Source organism: Silurus meridionalis, chromosome 6 (genome assembly GCF_014805685.1).
Source record: "Silurus meridionalis isolate SWU-2019-XX chromosome 6, ASM1480568v1, whole genome shotgun sequence".
NCBI lineage: Eukaryota > Metazoa > Chordata > Actinopteri > Siluriformes > Siluridae > Silurus > Silurus meridionalis.
Genome location: NC_060889.1, coordinates 24,090,992 through 24,113,827, shown reverse-complemented (window position 1 = coordinate 24,113,827; position 22,836 = coordinate 24,090,992). Strand labels below are relative to the sequence as shown.

The following is a 22,836-nucleotide window of genomic DNA, read 5'->3' as shown; positions in this document are numbered from 1 at the left end:
GCCGAAGGAGGAGAAGAAGAGAAGGAAGATGTCTACAGAGATGGCAGAAAAAGGAAAAGTGTAGGAGAGTGGAGATTCGGGTTGGTACTTTAAATGTTGGTACTATGACTGGTAAAGGGAGAGAGGTAGCTGATATGATGGAGAGGAGAACGGTAGATATGTTGTGTGTTCAGGAGACCAATTGGAAAAGGAGTAAGGCCAGGAACATTGAAGGTGGATTTAAACTGTTCTATCATGGTGTGGATGAAAAGAGAAATAGTGTAGAGGTAATTCTGAAGGAAGAGTGTAGTAAGAGTGTAATGGAGGTGAAGAGAGTTTTTGATAGGGCGATGATCATGAAGCTGGAAGTTGAAGGGGTGATGATAAATGTCATCAGTGCTTATGCTCCACAAGTGGGTTGTGAGTTGAAGGAGAAGGAAAAATTCTCGAGTGAGTTGGATGAAGTGGTAGAAGGTCTACCTAGGAATGAAAGATTGGTGATTGGGGTGGATTTCAATGGGCATGTAGGTGAAGGAAACAGAGGTGATGAGGTGATGGGTAGGTATGGCTTTAAGGAGAGGAATGTGGATGGGCAGATGGTGGTAGATTTTGCTAAAAGGATGGAAATGGCAGTGGTGAACACTTATTTTAAGGAGAAGGAGGATCACAGGGTGACGTATAGTGGAGGAAAGTGCACACACACTGTTAGAAATTGCTGTTAATTTACGGCAGAATTTCAACAGTATAATAATGTTATGTTCAAAAGCAGTACATTACTGTTTTATTGTTGTTGTAAAATGATGTGGACACAATATAACGGCATTTTGCCGTATTTATTACTCAGAGAAAAAAAAACATTACTATATAGTATTTTTGTAAACTGCAGTGAGCACGCGGGGACTTTTATCTGTCTTCATAACATTAACAGGTGAGTTCCCTTCTGTTTGGAGGATGGTGGATATTGGAAGTTAATCGATCTTCTATTTGCTCATTTTCAGTGATTAATACGCCAAATGCATCACTGTGTTGTGCAGCTGGATTTCAGACTCAGGTTGAATTATTCCAAATTACCGGGTGAGTTTCATTCAGAAAAATATGTGATAATCCTTCTGTAAAGTTAATTTTTCAAACTCCATTGCACTGAATCACATTGTCTTTGTATCACACTAAAATGACTGGTGTTTTCCGCTGCTTTTCTGAAATTCGTGAAGCCTACAGCGTTAGAAAAAAACCCTTATATATCTATCGGTGTTATTGTGTTTTACTTTTTTGCCCAAAAGATCTGCGTGCTGTTGCTTGTTTTCTTTCCGGAATGAAAACTGTTCTTTATACAAGAATATACTTTGCTATATGTTCTCTGTGAGTAATCATTTCCCCTCCACACTAGTTCTAAACACACACACATTTGTTTTTCAGGCGGTTAATTAGGATAAATCCGGAAAAGAGCACAAGGCTGTAGGAGTATCAAAGCGGACGTGTCTCCAGTCTACTTAAAAAAATAATAGATTTTAAGTGTGACTTTATAAAAGTAATACACACCACAGACTACACTCATTACACACACAAACATCGCATACACACACTCAAAACACACATATCACACACATGCATATTCACTCAAAAAAAAAAAAAAAAAGCTAAGTTTTTGTCTTTTTATTCCCTCGACACCTGCAGGTCAAATTTTAGAAATACTGTGATGCCTTACAAACTCTACTGTAGAATTGTGGGTCTGTGTTGCTTGTTGAAACTTTATATGGTGATTTATGCACATGAATTACTGCAGTTAGTAAAAGTAGCACTCTTTAGTACAGCTGATGTGTTATACAGACTCTGTGATGGGCTGAGATGTGTTCTAGTAGTTTGTTTGTACAAAATTATGGTTTGCAGTTGGAAGATTGGATTAACACCTGCACCAGCAACTGCCCTCATCAGTACCTTAAAAGCTTTCTTCACTCAGCTATAGTTACAGATCCTCACTGTAAAGGTACAAAAGTGAAGCTTTGAAATATGTACATGAACATTGTACATGAAAATAACAAGTAATAACTTAAACTCACACTCACCTGATACAGTGAGAGTAACAGAATCACTTCTCTTTGAGATCTGATTGTCACTGCATCTGCTCACTCTGCAGGTGTATTTCCCTCTAGAAGAGTCTGTTACAAAACTGATGCTGAACTCCTGTGTTGTATAAGGTGAATTTAGCTTTTGATAATAAGGATTCCTGTTATTTATCCTTTCCTCAAACCAGTCATAATTCCACTCAGTGTCTCTTCCTGCCTGTATTTCACACCTGAACGTCACAGTCTCTTCTTTGAAAACTTGTGAATCAGGCTTTATAATCACCATAGGTTTGGGACTCTCTGTAAAAACAAACAAACAAATAAATAAAAAATGTTATGCATGAGGAGAAAGAGGTTGGCAAAACAGAATTGGGATCGACAGGATTTTGGAAGGTTAAAGGATGCCTGTGGAATGGAGAAGGAGTTTGCTGGTACCAATTTTTAAGAACAAGGGAGAATAGTAAACATGCAGTAACTACAGGGGAATAAAGTTGATCAGTCACACCATGAAGTTATGGGAAAGAGCAGAGAAGAAAAGAAGATGCTTCTCTAGGCTTCTGTTCTCTTATGCACATGTTTGGCAACCCTATTTTCAAAAATCTAAAAATAAACAAATGTAGAAGAGAAAAAATATATAGTATAATAGGACAAACATCCAGTGTCACATGTCAAAATCGCAACAATAATAGGACTAGGAATTAAATATATATATAACATTAAGGGACACGCCTGTTTGCATGACCTCACACTCCACTATATATGAGAGCTCTCTATGTAACGTTGTGTTTGTGTGACCTCTCACTCCGCTATATATAAGAGCTCTCTATGTAACGTTGTGTTTGTGTGATCTCTCACTCCGCTATATATAAGAGCTCTCTATGTAACGTTGTGTTTGTGATCTCTCACTCCGCTATATATAAGAGCTCTCTATGTAACGTTGTGTTTGTGTGATCTCTCACTCCGCTATATATAAGAGCTCTCTATGTAACGTTGTGTTTGTGTGATCTCTACCTCCGCTATATATAAGAGCTCGCTTTGTAACGTTGTGTTTTTGTGACCTCTCACTCCGCTATATATAAGAGCTCGCTTTGTAATGTTGTGTTTGTGTGATCTCTCACCTCACTATATATAAGAGCTCTCTATGTAACGTTGTGTTTGTGTGACCTCTCACTCCGCTATATATAAGAGCTCTCTATGTAACGTTGTGTTTGTGTGACCTCTCACTCCGCTATATATAAGAGCTCGCTTTGTAATGTTGTGTTTGTGTGACCTCTCACTCCGCTATATATAAGAGCTCTCTATGTAACGTTGTGTTTGTGTGACCTCTCACTCCGCTATATAAGAGCTCTATGTAACGTTGTGTTTGTGATCTCTCACTCCGCTATATATAAGAGCTCTCTATGTAACGTTGTGTTTGTGTGATCTCTCACCTCGCTATATATAAGAGCTCTCTATGTAACGTTGTGCTTATTATGTATGTAAATGTTCAGTGTGGAATAACATAACAAGAAAGTTACTTACCAGTAACTTTTACCCAGAGTGCATCACTGTAGTGTGTGTAGTAGACTGGGTTTCCTCTTCCAGCTCTGCACCTGTAATGACCTCCATCAGAGACACTGACTGATCTGATGGTGTAGGAGTGTGTTTCACTCTCAGTTTCTTTGCCCAGTGTGTCTTTGCTCCAGTAAAACTTCCATCCAGCAGACTGCAGCTTCAGTGTACAGTACAGAGTCACTGAGTTTCCTGTCAGTGCAGCTCCTTTAAGGTCTGATGTGAGTTCAGGTTTAGGTTTTTCTGTTAGGAATTAAATATAATTTTAGAAAGTAAAGTACTTTTTTATTACACTAATCTACAGTAAAACAGTAATGCCCTCTTTATAACGATTGCATAAAAGTAGTTTTACAAATATTAGAATGAAAAAAATATATATATATGTGTGTATATATATATATATATATATATAAGAGATGTCAAAGAAATGTGTAAAAAAAAAAAACTTTAATTATTATTATTTTTTAATCATTAAATTCACACAGCATCTATCAATGTTTCATTTAGGAATGAAGCATTGACACACAACACTGTTGTACTTTATGCATCATTTTTGCACCCATGATCCCTCTTTTTTTAATTTTCCTTTATATTTAAGACTGTCAGAAATAAGCCCTTTTGTGTTCCTAAATACTTTTATGTTTGTAAATCTCGAAAATAATAAAATTATAATCATCTTTATGTAGCAGATATATGTTTTTACACCAAGTAATTTTTTTTTTGTTTGTTTTTAATATTATTTTTTTCAATTATTGTATTTTATTTCATTGATTGCCATCAAGTCTTGTGTAAAACAGTGAGGTTGTGGTCCTGGTTGCAGTGTCGCCCCCTGGCTGATGTAACGTAGGCACAGGGTGTATTAGAGTTTTAGAGTGAGTGGAACTCAGTGTTTTTCAGCAGCACCATTGCAGAGGAGAAGAATGATTCTGTCTCTGTGCGTCAACTATTAAGATATTAAACGTGAGTAATAAATCATTTCTTGTTTGGGTAGTTAAATGTGGCATTGTAAACTGTTGTCTTGTCTAGTAATTAAATTCAATTAGTAAATAACCTTTTATGAGGATAATACAAGTTTTGTCATTAAGAAGAAGCAGCCTCTTAGTTTTCTTGCATGTTAATTATGTTATTTTGATGAGTTTTTAACACTGTGATTTCTGGTCAATTGACTGATGTATCAACATTGTACATTTTGTAGTTTACAGGCAGGAAGGGCAGTAACATTGCAAACGCTTGTTCATATTTTGTTAACCAGAATAAATGAAACAGCAGAATCCAATTGGTGTGGAATTTGTTGGTGTTAAGCAGTGCAGATAATAAAAATCTACAACACAGAACAACAATTTCTACATGATCTGAACTTACTTTATGCTTATTTTATTACAGTTTATCACACATTTAATTGCATTATAATTTTAAAATCTAATTTAAATAAAATATGCAATGCGTCATTTTTTTTCCTTAAAACATTTGTGGGTCAAATTTAGAAATACTCTCATGCTATTTATACTTCAGCTGAAAGGTACTTGGGGAAAATTCCCCAAGTACCTCAAGTAATTTGAATATAAAGAAATCATGCTATGTTTAGTCAATTTAACTACACACAGTGCGTTGTGTTTCCCCACAGAGCATTATTACTGACACACCACCTGCTAATCTCTGGAGTGCTCTGGTACACACAGAAGACACTGGAAAATAATTGAGTTCATTTCTCAGATCTCAGCCTTTTTTCACACAATTCCGACAGTGTTTACTATTACAGTAGGTAAAGAACACATCTTATACACATCTTTAATTTTCAAAAAATTTAAAATAAAAAAAATAATGAAAACAGACAGAAGGAAATGTCTCTAAGTTACGCATGTAAACCTAGTTCCCTGTGGGAACGAGACAATGCGTTGAAACGCTTTGCGAATGCACGCAAGTGTTCACGCCCTGAAACAGTGTGTAATAAGTCAAAAATTGGACGCTGGCTATCACCAGTGGGGTGACGTCACGAACAGGAAGTATAAAACACACATGGAGAATTGCCACTGCGGTCCAGGTTATGGAACCGCACAAAGGTCAGCGGAGTGGACAAACCCGCAGCGTTGCAAATGTCTTGGTGGGGTACTCCAGAGGACCAAGCTTTTGAGGCAGCCAGACTCCGAGGTGGTAGAAATTTTTCTCCACTCCAGCGCTCCCTCCACAAGGAGGTCATATGCTGCCAGATGTGTTCTGCTCGTGGTGTGAGAGAGCAGACCCTCTGGTAACACATTTTCTTTGTGGCACTGAGGCCTCTGGTACAACCTAGAGCGTCTGGGTGGGACCTGGCCGTCATTTTGAAGGCTCTATCTGAGCCTGCCTTCAAACCTCTAACCGGGGCATCTTGGAGGCACCTTTTCATCAAGACCGCATTCTTGTTGGACATCTGCACTATCAGAATAGGAGACTTGCAGGCCCTTTCTGCCCCCCCTCCTTCCTGGAGTTCACCCCAGGTATGGCCAGTGCCTTCCCGTACCCCTGAACCGGTTACATCCCCAAGGTGCCCTCGGTCGTTCCACGACCTGTAAGGTGACAGGCATTCTATCATCCTCTGTTTCAGGCCCCAGACCAGGAAAAATTTTGTGAAGGTAAGGTGAATGAGGGAAGGCCAATTGGAATAACCTGATATTGGTAAGCTTCGGCCCCAAAAGCAAACCTCAGGAACTTCCGGTGAGATGGCAGAGTGGATACATGAAAGTACGCATCCTTTAGATTTACTGTAAAAAATCGCTCCGTACCATGTTCTTTCCACCACATGACATGAAAATACACCGGCGGGCCGATAAAGGCTTAGCCCATGACCTGGACACCTTGATGTGCAGGTCGGGAAAGAATGGGAGACCCCGATACAGAGGTTGCGACACAGGTGTCAGACAGTGATCATCTAGTTTACTGGATAAAGGCACTTTCTGCTCATAAACTGGCCAAGGAAGGAACAAAGGCGGAGCTGCATGCACTCGTCACACGCTTGTGAAGCCTGTGAGCGAGCGCTTGACCGAGCAGGTGAGGACAAGCCCATCTCAAAACACTCTGCAAGGTCCATTCATGAACCCCAAGAGCAGGCACGATGCTCTGACTCAGCAAAAGTGGAGCCAGAATCGTGAGTTAGGGCACCCACCTCAAAGAGTGTCCAGCGGGAGCGGCGAGAGCACAGAGATATGCGAGCACAATAAGTGCAGTCGGCTCCCCCGAGAACCGACTTAGCACGCTTCATTCCTAAGCAAGCCACCCACAAGCTGTGAGACGGAAGAAGGAAAATGTGCTTGACCTTCTTGCTTTATTTTTTTTTGATTGACAGTACAACACATACACACAGAGCACTTCGTGAACAAACAGAAGCTGGTGCTGGCCTCTCTCCATATGCATTTTATTCTTCCTGGTCGTGACATCACCCCTCCGATGACAGCCAGCGTCCAATTTTTGACTGATTAAACACATTATTTTAGAGCGTGAACCTCGGGCTCATTCCCAAAGCTTTTTGACCCAGCTCGAGTTCCTGAATGGGAATTGTAATGTTATACTGAGACTCAGATTCAGTGTAGCTTATTAAAATAATCAACAAATCAGATATTTCTATAACATATATTGTTAATTAACATAACAAAAAATAATGACATAAACTCACCTGATACAGTGAGAGTAACAGGATCACTTGTCTTTGAGACTTGATTGTCACTGCTTTTCCTCCCTCTGCAGGTGTATTTCCCTCTATAAGTGTCTGTAATAGAGCTGATGCTAAATTCCTGTGTTGTGAGGTTTGGGTCGAGAGTGTTATCATCTCTATACCAGTCGTAATTCCACTCAGTGTATTCTATTCTCTTTATTTCACACCTGATAGTCACAATCTCTCCTCTCAACACCTGTGTATCAGGTTTTATAATCAGCACAGGTTTTGGATTCTCTGTAATAATAAACATAAATCTATTGTTATGTATGAATGGTGAATTAAATCCACCATTAACAAACACTATTATTTAAATAAGTAATAACATTTCAATATGAAATACAGAATATCTGCTCAGCTGTTAATAAATGTTGAAGCTCTTTAAGAGGTGGACTGTTTAAATCAATTAAATAATTATTTGTATTAATTAAATAATAAATAAATTGTTCTAAATTCCATGACATATACCTATATCTTGTATGTATTTTCTCCTTTAGATAAACCTAGTGTTTAACTTTGTCTCAATAATAGTTACACTTTAAAGGTTTATTAATGTATCTCTGCTTTAATGCTGTCTTTTATTTTCATGCTTAATACCAAAATGATCACACAATTATATGTTCTTTATTTTCCAAACAAGGGTGCATTTTATATGATCATGAAGTACTGTTTTAATACACTTTGGATAAAACTTTAAGTTCTCCAAAGCAAGCATAAACAGGTAATACCCCCCCACAAGTGCACAAACAAAGAAAGTTTCTCCCCCCTAAAAGTTCATGCCTGGCATTGGCCATTCCACCAAAAATGGTTGTGGCTCAGGGGCCTTTAGAATGTCCTGAACCCCACCAATTGTTGCTCAGAACCTCTTCTCCAAGACGGGACTCAAACCCTTAGAGGAAGATCTTCCGGCAAGCTTTACCTTCAAGAAATTCTCCTACTTTGATCTTCAGGAGAACCTGAAAGAGCATCTAACTCCCTCGTAATGGACTCTTCAAGAATTTCCTTTGTCTAGCGCATCCAGACTCTTGTTCAGCACAAAGTTAATACAAGTAACCATTTTACCAACCAGTTTATGCATGATTAAGCTTGAGCATCTTGTTTTTGAGGTGAATTTGAGCGTTCTCATTTAGTTTGTGGGTATTCTGAAGTTAAGCTTGCCATTCCTTTTCTTTCTTTCTATCTCTTTCTTCTTTTTCTTTCTCTTCCTCCTTTTACCTATTCTTAAAATTAAGTTTCCTTTATTTTTCTTTATTTATTTATTTATTTAATTTCTTTTTGTATGTTTATGTAGTTAGTTATGTGTTGTGTTTGGCTCATTCAATAAACGCCGTATTTGTCAAGTCAAGAAGCTTTTACTGTCATTCAACATATATATATATATATATATATATATATATATATATATATATATATATATATATATATATATACAGTGTTGGGCAGTAAGTTTTACTACTAAGTAAGTTTTAATTTAGTTCACTAATTACTAGTAGTTACAGTAACTAATACTGTAACGCGTTACTTTTAAAAATAAAGTAACTCCGTTACTGTTACCCTATGGTGCGTTACTCGTTACTTTTTTAAATGAGTTAATTTGGGCTGAAGTGTAGACTACAGTCTAACTTGTTTACAGCAGTGTCGCATTGTAGGATTGGTGGATAAACCACTGTAAACACGAAGAAGATGCATTGTAGGATTGGTGGATTACCCTCTGTATACACGAAGAAGACGCACTGTGGGCATGTCTCCGTTTATTCAGGTCTGTGCAGCAGTAATGACGAGTCGAGGCGAGAGCAAGACGAGTTTCTCAAAGCAGAAATATGCTCATTATTTCACTTTAGTTGAGTATAAAGACAAAAACTTTTTAGTCAAATGTAAGCTGTGTCTTTCTGGTTCGAAGCTCGTATCTACTGCGATAAACAGCAACTCCAATCTGCCGAAGCTCCTTCAGATATCCCATGCCTCGACGGAGCTAGAAGCTAGAAGCTAAACCGGTGTTCTGTTTTCATACTTCAGCTGTGAAAGGAACATGTTTAAGACCTCAACACAACAGCAGAAGCTACTTTAGTGTTTGATTGTGAATATATTATTCAGCTTGTTTTGTTGTTTATTTCAGAAATCCTTGTGATATATTCAGTTTGTGCTGGTCTGACTTTAATAAAATAGTGTTTAAAAATTACTTTGTGTTTAAGTCAGTTTTGTGTTTGTAGACCATAACGCATAAAAGGGCATTAATGGCAACAATAAAGAACGTTCTTTAAAAAAGTAACTAAAAAGTTACTTTTAACAGTAACGCATTACTTTTTGGTGAAAGTAATCAACAAAGTAACGGAGCTACTTTTTGAATGAAGTAACGAGTAACTGTAACTAGTTACTATTTTTTAGTAACGAGCACAACACTGTATATATATATATATATATATATATATATATATATATATATATATATATATATACAACAGTCACAGAAAACACAGGGCTAGGGACTAGAAGGTGTCCTCACCACATAAAGTGCATGTGTGCAACCTGGTGCAAACAGTGCAAAAACAACATAATACACAATACAAATTTTTTACTGTTGTTCACTGCTTTTACTGCTTACTGCCATAAGCATTTTTCCGTATATACATCTTTTTCTCTCATGTATACAGCGGGGAAAATAAGTATTTGACACATCAGCATTTTTATCAGTAAGGGGATTTCTAAATGGGCTATTGACACAAAATTTCCACCAGATGTAGCCATCAAGCCAAATATTGAATTCATATAAAGAAATCAGAACATTCAAGTATACAAGTTTAGTCATAATAAATAAAGTAAAAATGACACAGGGAATAAGTATTGAACACACTTTATTTAATACTTTGTAGAATAGCCTTTGTTGGTGATTACAGCTTCTAGATGCCTCTTGTATGGAGAGACCAGTCGTCTGCATTGCTCAGTAGTGATTCTGGCCCATTCTTCCACACAAATGGTCTTTAACACTAGAATTACTGACTTTTTATTTTCTGGTGCACCCAACACCTGTGAGGCCTGGCACATTTGCATTTGTTTACTGAGACTGAGAGAGCCTAGTGAGTTCAGGAGACCCACGAGGGCTTGAATTTAGAGCTTGAACTAACAGAGTTGTCTTCAGCTTTACTGTTAAATTCTGCATATTCTTGTAGTTGCTAAATCTCCTGTGATGTCCTAGGCAGCTTGTCATTGCTTGGTAAACTGTGTGTCTGCCTTTAGTTTAGCCTGGAGATACAGCCAGTTTTGATCTGTTCTCCCTCCAAATTCAAGCTTTTGTGGGTCTCCTGAACTCATTAGACTCTGAGGGAGATGGTGAACTACAGTTTGAACTACCAGTGGCCATTCGACATCGTGCAACCTTTCACTTAGCACTGACCATTCAGCAGAGTCACTCAGCACTGACCATTCAGCAGAGTCACTCAGCACTGACCATTCAGCAGTGGTCACTCAGCAGTGGCCTTTCAGCATGCATTCTGCATCACGCAACCTAATGAACAGCAGCTAAGATAGCAAGAATCACCTCATACAAGATCAGTTCTATACCCAGTAAAGTTGAGTGTTCTGAATCCTGTACCATGTTTTGACTGACACGCTGGGGCGAGTACAATCCCCTGATCAGCGCACACCAGATAGTGAAAATCCTAACATTTTGTCCTTCAAGCTGGATAGGAAATCTTCCTAACAATTGGTCATGATTCTGTCCATTGTGACTGTGTATGTAAGGGAGTGGCATTGCATGACTACAGCACAGTGCTGTGCATAAAAGCAGAGCGACCCAGGCGGGAGAATCATTTCTTCTTCGCATTTTTGAGAACGCACATCAGGATGGCCTCCGTTTCACTGCCACACAGGAAGAACCTCTCCACGCAACAGGCTTTGGCCTGGCTTCAGGAAATGGATGAAGCAGACTCTGATGGAGGAGAGATTTCATTTGTCCAGCAGGCCACTGATACCTCCTCAGAAGAATCCGAAAAGGAGACGGAACAAGAATCCAACATGCCTCCACGGAAGATGCACCGTGGTACAGGGAAGCCCTGTCTGAGCCAGACGGCAAAAGACTCACCCATTTAGAGTGAGGTTCATGTAAATTTACCATTCTCTATTTGTTTATCTTCCGACAGCATAAAATTACAAGCATGTTTCAAAGCTTCCTTTGCCTGTTAGAGGTGGGAATGCTGCAGACCATCAGGGAGTGCACGGTCCATCAAGCCGCAGAACAGAGCCGGACTAGAATTTGGCAATTCATGCACTGATGGCATTAATTTCAATTCTGTTTGTAAGAGCAATCATGTGTCCCGTTGGTGCCAGTGTGGTTTGCTGGTCAGAAAGCTTTCTGTTGCCAGTAATCAAAGAGACAATGCCCCGAGATAGATTCATTTCAGTTATGCGACACCTTCGATTGATGACAAGGACACCCGGGTAGAACGGGTGAAAACAGATAAATTTGCTGCAATCTCCTACATCTGGACACGCTTCAACAAGAACTGTGCTGAGAGTTTCACTCCAGGAGAACACATGACCATAGATCAGACCTGGGCAAATCCGGCCCAGGTGAGGCCAATCATAAATTATAAGGATGCACCAAAAAATCGGCCACAGGAAGTTTTCTGGAGAAATACCTAAATCACTGAAACAACACGGCAGAAACACAATTGTTATCACATAATAAAATTGCCATTCTAAATATGAGAAGAATGCGGCACAGAAAAGAAGTCAATCCGAGCATGCGCACTCCATCTGCAGCGGACGTTTTTGAAAAGGCAAGAAAGTTTTCCAGTGATGTGCCAAGGAAAAAGGCATAACAAAAAAAAAAATGGAATTTATTGCCTTAGATCACGTGGTCATCCTTGAAACATTCCCTGTAGATAATAATTATTATAATTTATTAATACGTTCCATTCACTTGAATGGGCTTCCAAACGTTCGGCAGGCAATTATTTCGTATAACAGACCGCTGCTAATAATAATTGACCACTGTCTGTCTGTCAATACTATGAATGGTAACAAATAAATAATAATAATTTATATTGATAAATAAAAAACTTCTGTAATTGAATTTATTCTTCGAATTGCAATTCATTGATTTTAGTGAGGTTAGGATAACAATAATTTTTTGTTTTCTTATTTGACCTATACTCCACAATTTCACAGATATTTACAGAATAGTTTTATTATTCCAATGATCAGTACCAGCTATTCAAAATATATAATTTAGTGCATTTTACAATGAAAGACAGTTGAGCAGAATGAAGTTCAAGTTATTGTTGGTGTGGCCCTCTGACACAATTCAGGTTTCTCATGTGGCCCGTTGTAAAAAAATCAATTGCCCACCCCTGGAATAGATGAACAGCTGTTCCCTACCAAAGTTCGTTGTCCATTCACACAGTATATCGCAACCAAGCCAGACAAATTTGGGATCAAGTTCTGGATGGCCACGGATTTGGAGACCAAATATGTCTGCAATGCATCTCTCTCTCTCTCTCTCTCTCTCTCTCTGCTTTTACAGTGTGGTGTACACGTGTTTACCCAAATGGCATGGATGTATTCCGTAAGAGCAGCAACACGCAGGTGGCCATTAGTGGTTTTTTACAATATGCTGGACCTGGCGGCGGTGAATGCCTACATTTAGCACAAGGCATGCACAGAGTGGACAGGCAAAAGAAGATTGTTTCTGAGTTTTCTTCTGGCCTCTGAGCTACTCTGAGTAAAGAAATGCAAATGTGCCAGGCCTCACAGGTAATGGGTGTGTTTGCACAACAAAAGCAGGAGAACAATGGAGCTGCAGGCCTGCGAAAATCTCAGCAGGGGTGCTACTAGGTGTGAGGGCCAGGGAATTTACGCAAATTTGCGCAGGTTTAGTAAATCTTGAAGGTTCCTTGGGCCTCTTTTATGAACTTTGATCTTCAGTTCTCTCCATAGATTTTCTATGGGATTTAGGTCAGGTGATTGACTGGGCCATTCATGCAACTTGATTTTCTTTCTTTGAAACCACTTCATTGTTTCCTTGGCCTTGTGTTTGGGATCACTGTCTTGCTGAAATGTCCACCCTCTTTTCATGTTCAGCTTTCTGGTAGATGGCAGCAGATTTTTATCCAGAATGTCCCGGTACATCTCTCCATTCATCCTGCCTTCAATAATATGAAGTCTGCCAGTACCCCTTGCTGAAAAGCAGCCCCAAACCATGATGCTTTCACCCCCAAACCTAACTGTTGGTATGGTGTTCTTGGGGTGGTGGGCAGTGCCATTTCTTCTCCAAACATGGTGTGTAGAATGACTGCCAAAAAGTTAAATTTTGCTTTCATCTGACCATACTATAGTCTCCCAATAATCCACAGGCTTCTCCAAATGCTCTTTCGCAAACTTTAACCGAGCCTCAACATACTTTTTGTTCAACAATGGAGTCTTGTGTGGTGAGCGTGCATGGATGCCATGGCGGTTCAGTGCATTGCTTATAGTTTTCTTTGAAACAACAGTACCTGCTGATGCAAGGTCTTCCTGAAGTTCTGCCCGAGTGGTTCTTGGCTCTCGTTGAACTCTCCTGATTATTCTTTGGACTCCTCGGACAGGGATCTTACGTGGAGCACCTGATCGTGGCCAGTTTATGGTGAACTGATGCTCTTTCCATTTCCGGATAATGGCCCCCCACAGTGCTCACAGAAACATTCAGCATTCTGGAAATGTGACTATAACAATTCCCATCAAAATGCTTTTCAACGATAAGATTACGAAGACCCTGAGAGAGTTCTTTGCTTTTACCCATCATGAAGTCTTTCCTGTGTGCCTCCTGGGTAATGAGAAGCCTTTATAGCGGCCATCAATTAGGACTAAAGCAGCTGATATTAATTAGTACTGATAGGGGGCAGGGTTTCTCTCTCAATACTGACAGATTTCAGGTGATCTCCTGGCATTCTATGACATTTTGCACCTTGTTATCTTCATGTGTTCAATAATTATTCCCTGTGTCGTTTCACTTTATTTATTATGACTCAACTTGTATGTATGAATTAATTATTTGGGTTGATGGCTACATCTGGTGGAAATTTTGTGTCAATAGCCCACTTAGAAATCCCCTTACTGATAAAAATGCTGATGTGTCAAATATTTATTTTCCCCGCTGTATATAGCGGGGTTATATACAGCGGGGTTTTTAAACTATTTATTTGTATTATACAGCTGCGAATAAGTATTTGAACACCTGTCTATCAGCTAGAATTCTAACCCTCAAAGACCTGTTAGTCTGCCTTTAAAATGTCCACCTCTTGGAAAGCAAGACCCTACAGAGGATAGGTAGGACAGCTGAGAAGATCATCGGAGTCTCTTTCCCCACTCTCATGGACTGTGTAACAGCTTCTTTCCTCAAGCAACAGGCTTTTCAACACAGAACTAAACACACACACACACACACACACACACACACACACACACACAAACTGTGTGACAACATTATGTTAACATTTTGTATACATTTTTGTTTACATTTTTGTTATTGTTCACTTTACGTCTCTTTACAACAGGTTTACTGGCTATTTTTTATTTTGTATTTTGTGTATTTGTCTTGCACTGTCTTGTAAAAATCAAATCAAAATCAAATCAAATCTAGGGTTAGGGTCTGGCATGAGGGAATAGGATGGGGAGAAAAATAAAACAAAGAAAAAGAAGGCAGATAAATAAAGTATAAAAACTATATAAAATAAAATATAAGAATATGTCAAGATATAAAGATATATATATAGTGAGGAAAATAAGTATTTGAACACCCTGCTTCACCCTGCTGCAAAGCCACTTTTGCAAGTTCTCCCACTTAGAAATCATGGAGGGGTCTGAAATTGTCATCGTAGGTGCATGTCCACTGTGAGAGACATAATCTAAAAAAAAATAATCCAGAAATCACAATGTATGATTTTTTTAACTATTTATTTGTATGATACAGCTGCAAATAAGTATTTGAACACCTTTCTATCAGCTACAATTCTGACCCTCAAAGACCTGTTAGTCTGCCTTTAAAATGTCCACCTCCACTACATTTATTATCCTAAATTAGATGCACCTGTTTGAGGTCGTTAGCTGCATAAAGACACCTGTCCACCCCATACAATCAGTAAGAATCCAACTACTAACATGGCCAAGACCAAAGAGCTGTCCAAAGACACTAGAGACAAAATTGTACACCTCCACAAGGCTGGAAAGGGCTACGGGGAAATTGCCAAGCAGCTTGGTGAAAAAAGGTCCACTGTTGGAGCAATCATTAGAAAAAGAAGAAGCTAAATATGACTGTCAATCTCCCTCGGACTGGGGCTCCATGCAAGATCTTACCTTGTGGGGTCTCAATGATCCTAAGGAAGGTGAGAAATCAGCCCAGAACTACACGGGAGGAGCTGGTCAATGACCTGAAAAGAGCTGGGACCACCGTTTCCAAGGTTACTGTTGGTAATACACTAAGACGTTATGGTTTGAAATCATGCATGGCATGGAAGGTTCCCCTGCTTAAACCAGCACATGTCCAGGCACGTCTTAAGTTTGCAAATTACCATTTGGATGATCCAGAGGAGTCATGGGAGAAAGTCATGTGGTCAGATGAGACCAAAATAGAACTTTTGGGTCATAATTCCACTAAATGTGTTTGGAGGAAGAAGAATGATGAGTACCATCCCAAGAACACCATCCCTACTGTGAAGCATGGGGGTGGTAGCATCATGCTTTGGGGGTGTTTTTCTGCACATGGGACAGGGCGACTGCACTGTATTAAGGAGAGGATGACCGAGGCCATGTATTGCGAGATTTTGGGGAACAACCTCCTTCCCTCAGTTAGAGCATTGAAGATAGGTCGAGGCTGGGTCTTCCAACATGAAAATGACCCGAAGCACACAGCAGGATAACCAAGGAGTGGCTCTGTAAGAAGCATATCAAGGTTCTGGCGTGGCCTAGCCAGTCTCCAGACCTAAACCCAATAGAGAATCTTTGGAGGAAGCTCAAACTCCGTGTTTCTCAGCGACAGGCCAGAAACCTGACTGATCTAGAGAAGATCTGTGTGGAGGAGTGGGCCAAAATCCCTCCTGCAGTGTGTGCAAACCTGGTGAAAAACTACAGGAAACGTTTGACCTCTGTAATTGCAAACAAAGGCTACTGTACCAAATATTAACATTGACTTTCTCAGGTGTTTAAATACTTATTTGCAGCTGTATCATACAAATAAATAGTTAAAAAGTCATACATTGTAAATTTCTGGATTTTTTTTTTTTTAGATTATGTCTCTCACAGTGGACATGCACCTACGATGACAATTTCAGACCCCTCCATGATTTCTAAGTGGGAGAACTTGCAAAATAGCAGGGTGTTCAAATACTTATTTTCCTCACTGTATATATATATATATATATATATATATATATATATATATATATATATATATATATATATAGTGAGGAAAATAAGTATATATATATATATATATATATATATATATATATATATATATATATATATATATATACATAATATAATATATATATGTATATAAAATATATGTATGTATTTGAGTTTCTCATGTATTTGGTTCTGCTCCCATCAACTCCTGTAGTTTGTTACAAAAAAAAAAAAAAACAGCTATAAGAATAAGCTGTAAGAATAAATCACCCAAAGAAGAAAAGCATATTTTCCCGGCATGAGTTTTTTTACACTGATCTCTGAGTCACTTCTACTGACCACTAACATTCAACTGCTTTTCTCACCACACACATCCACAAACCTTTGTGTTTTGACTAAATATCAACAGTGGGTATTGTGTCACGGCAAGGAAACAAACAAACAAAAAACACAACAAACATGGATGACAACAAACACAAGCCAGGATGTTTTTAAAAGTAAACGATTTAACAGGACACAAAGCAGAACTCATCCATTTTTGTTTAACATGTTTAATATGAATTTCATAAAACAGGTGCACCAGTGTATTTTTATTAAATGTAAGTAAATAATTTTTTATGGAACACATGTTAAAGTGCACATTGTCTTTATTAGAAGAGATATTGGGTATATTTAAACCGGATATTTTTTAAGCACTTGGTGTTTTACCTACAAAGCAATAAAAGTAGGTTGTGTTGCCACCACAAACATCATTAATGTGAGCATTTTAATATTGGCGTCTCTAATAAATTATAATGGCGCTTTCAAATGGCTTGAATTTTTCTTTGGCTTTTGTGGATTGAATTGTCCAATACTATTATTTGAATTATGATTATTGATTTATGTCTGAATTACATTGTAATTTTAATCCTGTTTACTTGATTATTTGTTTTTAGAAACACTGAGTGTCAGCAAGTAAACTAAAGTTATGTACGTTGATGTTTGATTTTTTGTCCAATCAAAGTCAATACTGATGACTCTTTTACCATAGACTCCTTAATAAAAAGCTCTTTTTCTTTAACCAATCAGATTTCATATTCGCATATACAGGCTCAGCTAGGACAAATGGACTTATGTCTTTTTATTTTACATCTGTTGAAGACGAGCTGACTCTAGCTAGGACAACAACAGGTACCATGCCACATTTAGAGTGGTCTCTCTCTCTCTCTCTCTCTCTCTCTCTCTCTCTCACACACACACACACACACAGACACACACAATTATATAAAAAGCAGTACAAGAGAATTATCATTATCAGAGCATTTGTGTGTATGCATTTATAATAAAAATTCAGTCTATGGTCTCACCAAATCTATGTTTAAAGCTCAGAGTAACATTCAATGTTCTTATGAAGATCAATTATTTCACCTGTATTGTGCATAATATTATTTTACTCATTAAAACCACTTGTAAATAAACAGACTGAGATTTACAAGCATATTGGAGGTAGATAGAAAAATACATTAATTACCTGCTTGTATACCATGGATGAGTTCAATCAATACTAAACATAGAAAAAAGAGAAAAATACAGGTGTAAGTAAACAATAAAGCTTGCTATGCTTGTTTTAATAAAATATATTTAGTCCTTAAATTCCAAAGTTATTGTTTCCCAATAACAGCATATCAGAAGTGTTGATTCCTCTGTATTGTAGCGTTATGCAGATGATTACCACGGCTGAGTTTATTAATCAGCATGCCATAAGTTTTATTATAGATTCATGTTCAATGTGTGACAAGATACAAACCATAAGTTAGATGTCACAAAAAGGTGTTGTTGTTTCATTACAAAGTATGTTTCCATGTTACATAGAAACCACAGAGCACAAAGTCTCAATGTGTCCAAAATCTAGTGAAATGATCACCTTTCTCAAGGCAGAACGATTCTGAGCATTATAAAGCAATGATGCTTATAAGTCTTGTTATAAATGTATTGTAATTTCTATGTTAGTTACTTAAAATACCTTCTATTTGTCATGGCCGCTGCCAGGTTAACACTAAGACCTGCAGTTTTATTGCATATTTACAATAGCACTGGTTCGTACTTTACAGAGTATGAAACCAAACTAATGTCAAATAAACAAACATTTATTTAAACATAGGTTTTAAACATTTAAATCCTAAATACACCGACCAGGAATAACTTTATAGCCACCGATCAGGATTTATGATCTGCCATTAAAATTTTGAACTCAGCTTTGATCATTTTCTACAAACAAATGAGAGTATGTTTTATATTAAAATATATTAAGTGTATTTTTTACACACCATGGAAAGCAGCATGCAGTGTTCATAGTCACAATAAATTCAATAGACATAAATATATAAAATGATCACATGGCATCACATATCAGAACTCTTACTGTGTTAATTAGTTTTTATTTACCACCAAACACTTTAAAAAACACAGAAAACATTTACTCACAGATCATCACACAGAGTGGACGGAGCTCCATCCTGTCCTACTGATGATGAGTGACTGAGAAGTGTCAGTGTTAAATCCTTGACACTTCCTCTGTCCTTAAACACCAATCACATGAGAGAGAGAGAGAGAGAGAGAGAGAGAGAGAGAGAGAGACTTTTACATTTTAATTAGAATTACAAGCAGAATAAACATTTACTTTTATATAACATAATGTTTGGTTTAATGGTGTGGTGTATCTTTCCCATTTGGCCATATATGATGGCTTCCTTGAAAACATATTATTTTAAGAGACAGTGAGAGAGAGAGAGAGAGAGAGAGAGAGAGAGAGTTGATGCTAAAAAGTATTCTTGCTGTTCCTGACAGTGATAAGAGCGAGTGATCAGCATGCAGTTAGTTAATGAAGATGTCTCTCTACTGCACTTGTGTTTCTAATCGATTGATTTACTTAATTGAGAACAAGTGCAGACTTAAATGAACAGACCAACAATTAAAAAAAGTGGGGAAAAAAGAGAAAACTGAAATAAAAATGTAATTAAAATAAAGAAATGACAGCAGCCCTCATTGCAGGACACACGCTATGCACTGATGGGGAAACTGTGAGTTCATGGGGAAACTGACGTGAGTGGTAACATATCAGATTATTTCCATTCTGCTCTCTGTATTTAGTGTAAAGTAATCGATCATCAGATAAAATTAGATGCTGTACAGGCATTAATGATGTCTAACATAATGTTTATCTTTTGTTATTAGCTCATCTTGCAGCAGTGGGAACATGCATGTGTGGCTGAATTTATTTTAGTAAATAGCGAGATGCATGTGTGGCTGAATTTATTTTAGTCTTACTGAGTGTGTGAAGGACAGAGCAGTTCCTCTTTTCTCAATGTTTATAGCCATACAGCTCAACTAGACTACAAAACAAACAACAACAATAGCTTGTTTGTAGTCATTAACAGAAAAACACGTTAAATAACAAAGAAAGACTGAGCTCTGTGTAATAATGTCATCCAATCAAAACAAGTTGTTTTAAATGTAAATCAGATATGAAATGAGGTCAGATCATGTGTAAGTGTGTATGTAACAGAGCAGGTTGTCACTGTTGGGAGCAGCAGCATTGGCTTTTATATACATTTACACATTTACACATTCCATGTCTTTTATTTACTGCTATAGAAATGTGAGTACACACACACACACACACACACACACACACACACACACACACACACACACTACATTAATACCCAGATTCAAACACATTTTTACACCGTTTTAAACCCCAAATAGTCATGTCTTTATTTATTTATTCATAATGATCTGTGTTAGTTTTTTAGTGCTTTTGGTGATGGACAGGGGTCAGCATGGGCACCCTGACTTTTCTGTGGCTACGCAGCCACATACGCAACAAACTGTGATGCGCTGTGTATTCTGACACCTTTCCACCAGACCCAGCATTAACTTCTTCAGCAGTGTGAGCTACAGGAACTCGTCTGTTGGATCAGACCACACGGAGCATACTTTGCTCCACATGTGCATCAATTACCCTGATTTCCCATGACACTTTTCCTTCCTTGGACCACTTTTGATAGATACTGAACACTGCAGACCCGGACTAGCCCAGAAGAGCTGCAGTTTTGGAGATGCTCTGATTGAGTCATCAAGCCATCACAATTTGGCCCCCAAACGCACTCAAATCCTTACTGTTGGGTGCTGCATCTTTAAGGACGCTGATTAGTTTAGAATATGTTGCAGATAAAAAAGCAACAACAACAAAAAAAAAAAAAAAAAAACAAGTGAAATGCATGTTGTTCTCATGTTGAAACCTCACTGAACTTCTATAAAGATTCCAGTTTGAAATTATCATTTTAAACTATATTCCCAGCGTGTGAGTAATTCACATGTTTAAGTGAATTGATAGTTTCTGATAAGTTATCTAGGCTACTTGCGATTAGCGCCATAGCGTCTATGCGGCTAATATTATACACTTCTGGTTTAATGTTTGTGTAGGCATTTACTGTTTTTTTTATATTGCTTGTTGAAATATTCATGCAATATATGTTGCTTTTAGTTGGTAAACAAAGTGAGAGGAATAAAAGACAAAATTCAAGATCTAAGTTAATCTTATTATTCCATGGGTAACACTTACACTCACCCATTTTTCAACTTTAAGCACAAAATGTCAGGGGTCATAATGTTACGACTGATCTGTGTATATTTTCAGTATTTTTAAGTAAATAAAATCTTTTTATTACTGTGACATGGTTTAATGTTTATAAATACAACTGAATGCAAGAGTTTTAACTTTATGATTTCTGAAGCTATAGAATCTGTGCTGTGTAATATTTTGATGTAATAATGTTAGTTATGGTTTTTGAGCCATTAGAACTTATAAAATAGAAATTAAATAGATTACACATCGTGATGTTTTCTGGCATGATGTAAAGTGAAAGCTTAAAAAAAGTAATAAAAAAATAAACTGGACTGTGTTTAATGCATGATTGGGACTTATGCCAGATAATTTCCACAGGTCATTTCTTTTTTTATTATTATTTTTTACAATCATTGTTTTTATTAAAATGCAACAGAACAGGAGCATACAATCCTTTTAGAATTTTGTTTTATTAAAAAGTCACTGCCCAGGTGTTTATTTAAAAAGATATTTAAAAAAAAAAAACAAGCAATATTCCATGTCATTTAATATATTATACTGCAATGTTTTCCCTGAGTAAATGCTAAACTAAGTAAATGGTAACTATAGTATTTAAAATAATATTTAATTCAAAACAGATAGCTAAAACAAAAGCAAAAAAGTGCACACGTTATATAAATACAGCATAGATAACAAAATTACATAAATAGAAATCACAAAAAAAATAGTTACAAATAGTTACAAACAGATAAGGTGTTTTTTTATGTTTTGCCCACTAGATGTCCTCGTCGCTTCCTCTGTGTTTTCGCTCAGTATCTTAAATTCTCACTGCCATCTGCGTCTTTTTCCGCGCGTGTATACTGCAAGGTCCCCGTTTCTTGGCTCTGGATTCGAACTCAGGTCAATTGTAAGAGTCAGATACAGCAGGAAAAAAATAATTTGAAAAAGACAATTCAGGTAAAGAAATAATTAAAAAGCAACACACGAGTACTCCTGCATAAATAGTTTGTAATAAAAATGCAAAAACTTGAACCAAAATCTGGAGAAATGGTAGAACCTACACTCCACACCACAATCTGTCCAAACACCACCAAACACCAATCCAGGAAACTGGGAAAATTGAACTTTTCATACACAGAAGCAATGGATGCCGATGGCAGCATCGCCAATGAACATACAGAGAAGACAACACGAGAAAGGAATGGAGGCCTCTAGTGGCCGAATATATAACAACAAGTACAAATCCTGACTGAACTGAATTATTAACCAAAAGCTGTTTAAACCATTAAACACTTAAAGAAATGTTTCAGCTTCTATCACTCTGTATGGTCTTTTGTCATCATCAGGTTCAGCTGTAAAACACACAATCATAAAAACTCCAAATTAGCATCTTATTAAATGTTTCATTTTATAATTAATGAAGAACACTGTATTCTTACTTCTGTTGAATTTCACTAGCAGGATGATGGTCACCAGCACATACATACAGATTGCTACTACACTGCTGAGGATCTTCAGCACTGACACTGGAGCTTTCCCATGTGATTGAACTGGAGGAATAAATATTATTG

The 22,836-nt window shown here is 37.6% G+C and overlaps 1 protein-coding gene across 1 annotated transcript in view; it reads right to left on the bottom strand.

The window, feature by feature from the left end:
- The window catches only part of LOC124387533 (basement membrane-specific heparan sulfate proteoglycan core protein-like), a 58,845-nt gene extending 51,314 nt beyond the window's left edge, over positions 1-7,531 (bottom strand). Inside the window, exons 1-3 of the mRNA XM_046851944.1 lie at positions 7,240-7,531; positions 3,564-3,836; positions 2,043-2,342 (exon numbers count right to left, since the gene is read on the bottom strand). Of these exons, the coding sequence (XP_046707900.1) occupies positions 2,043-2,342; positions 3,564-3,836; positions 7,240-7,531 (865 nt within the window). The remainder of the gene's footprint in view (positions 1-2,042; positions 2,343-3,563; positions 3,837-7,239) is intronic.
- Between the last annotated feature and the right edge of the window lie 15,305 nt (positions 7,532-22,836).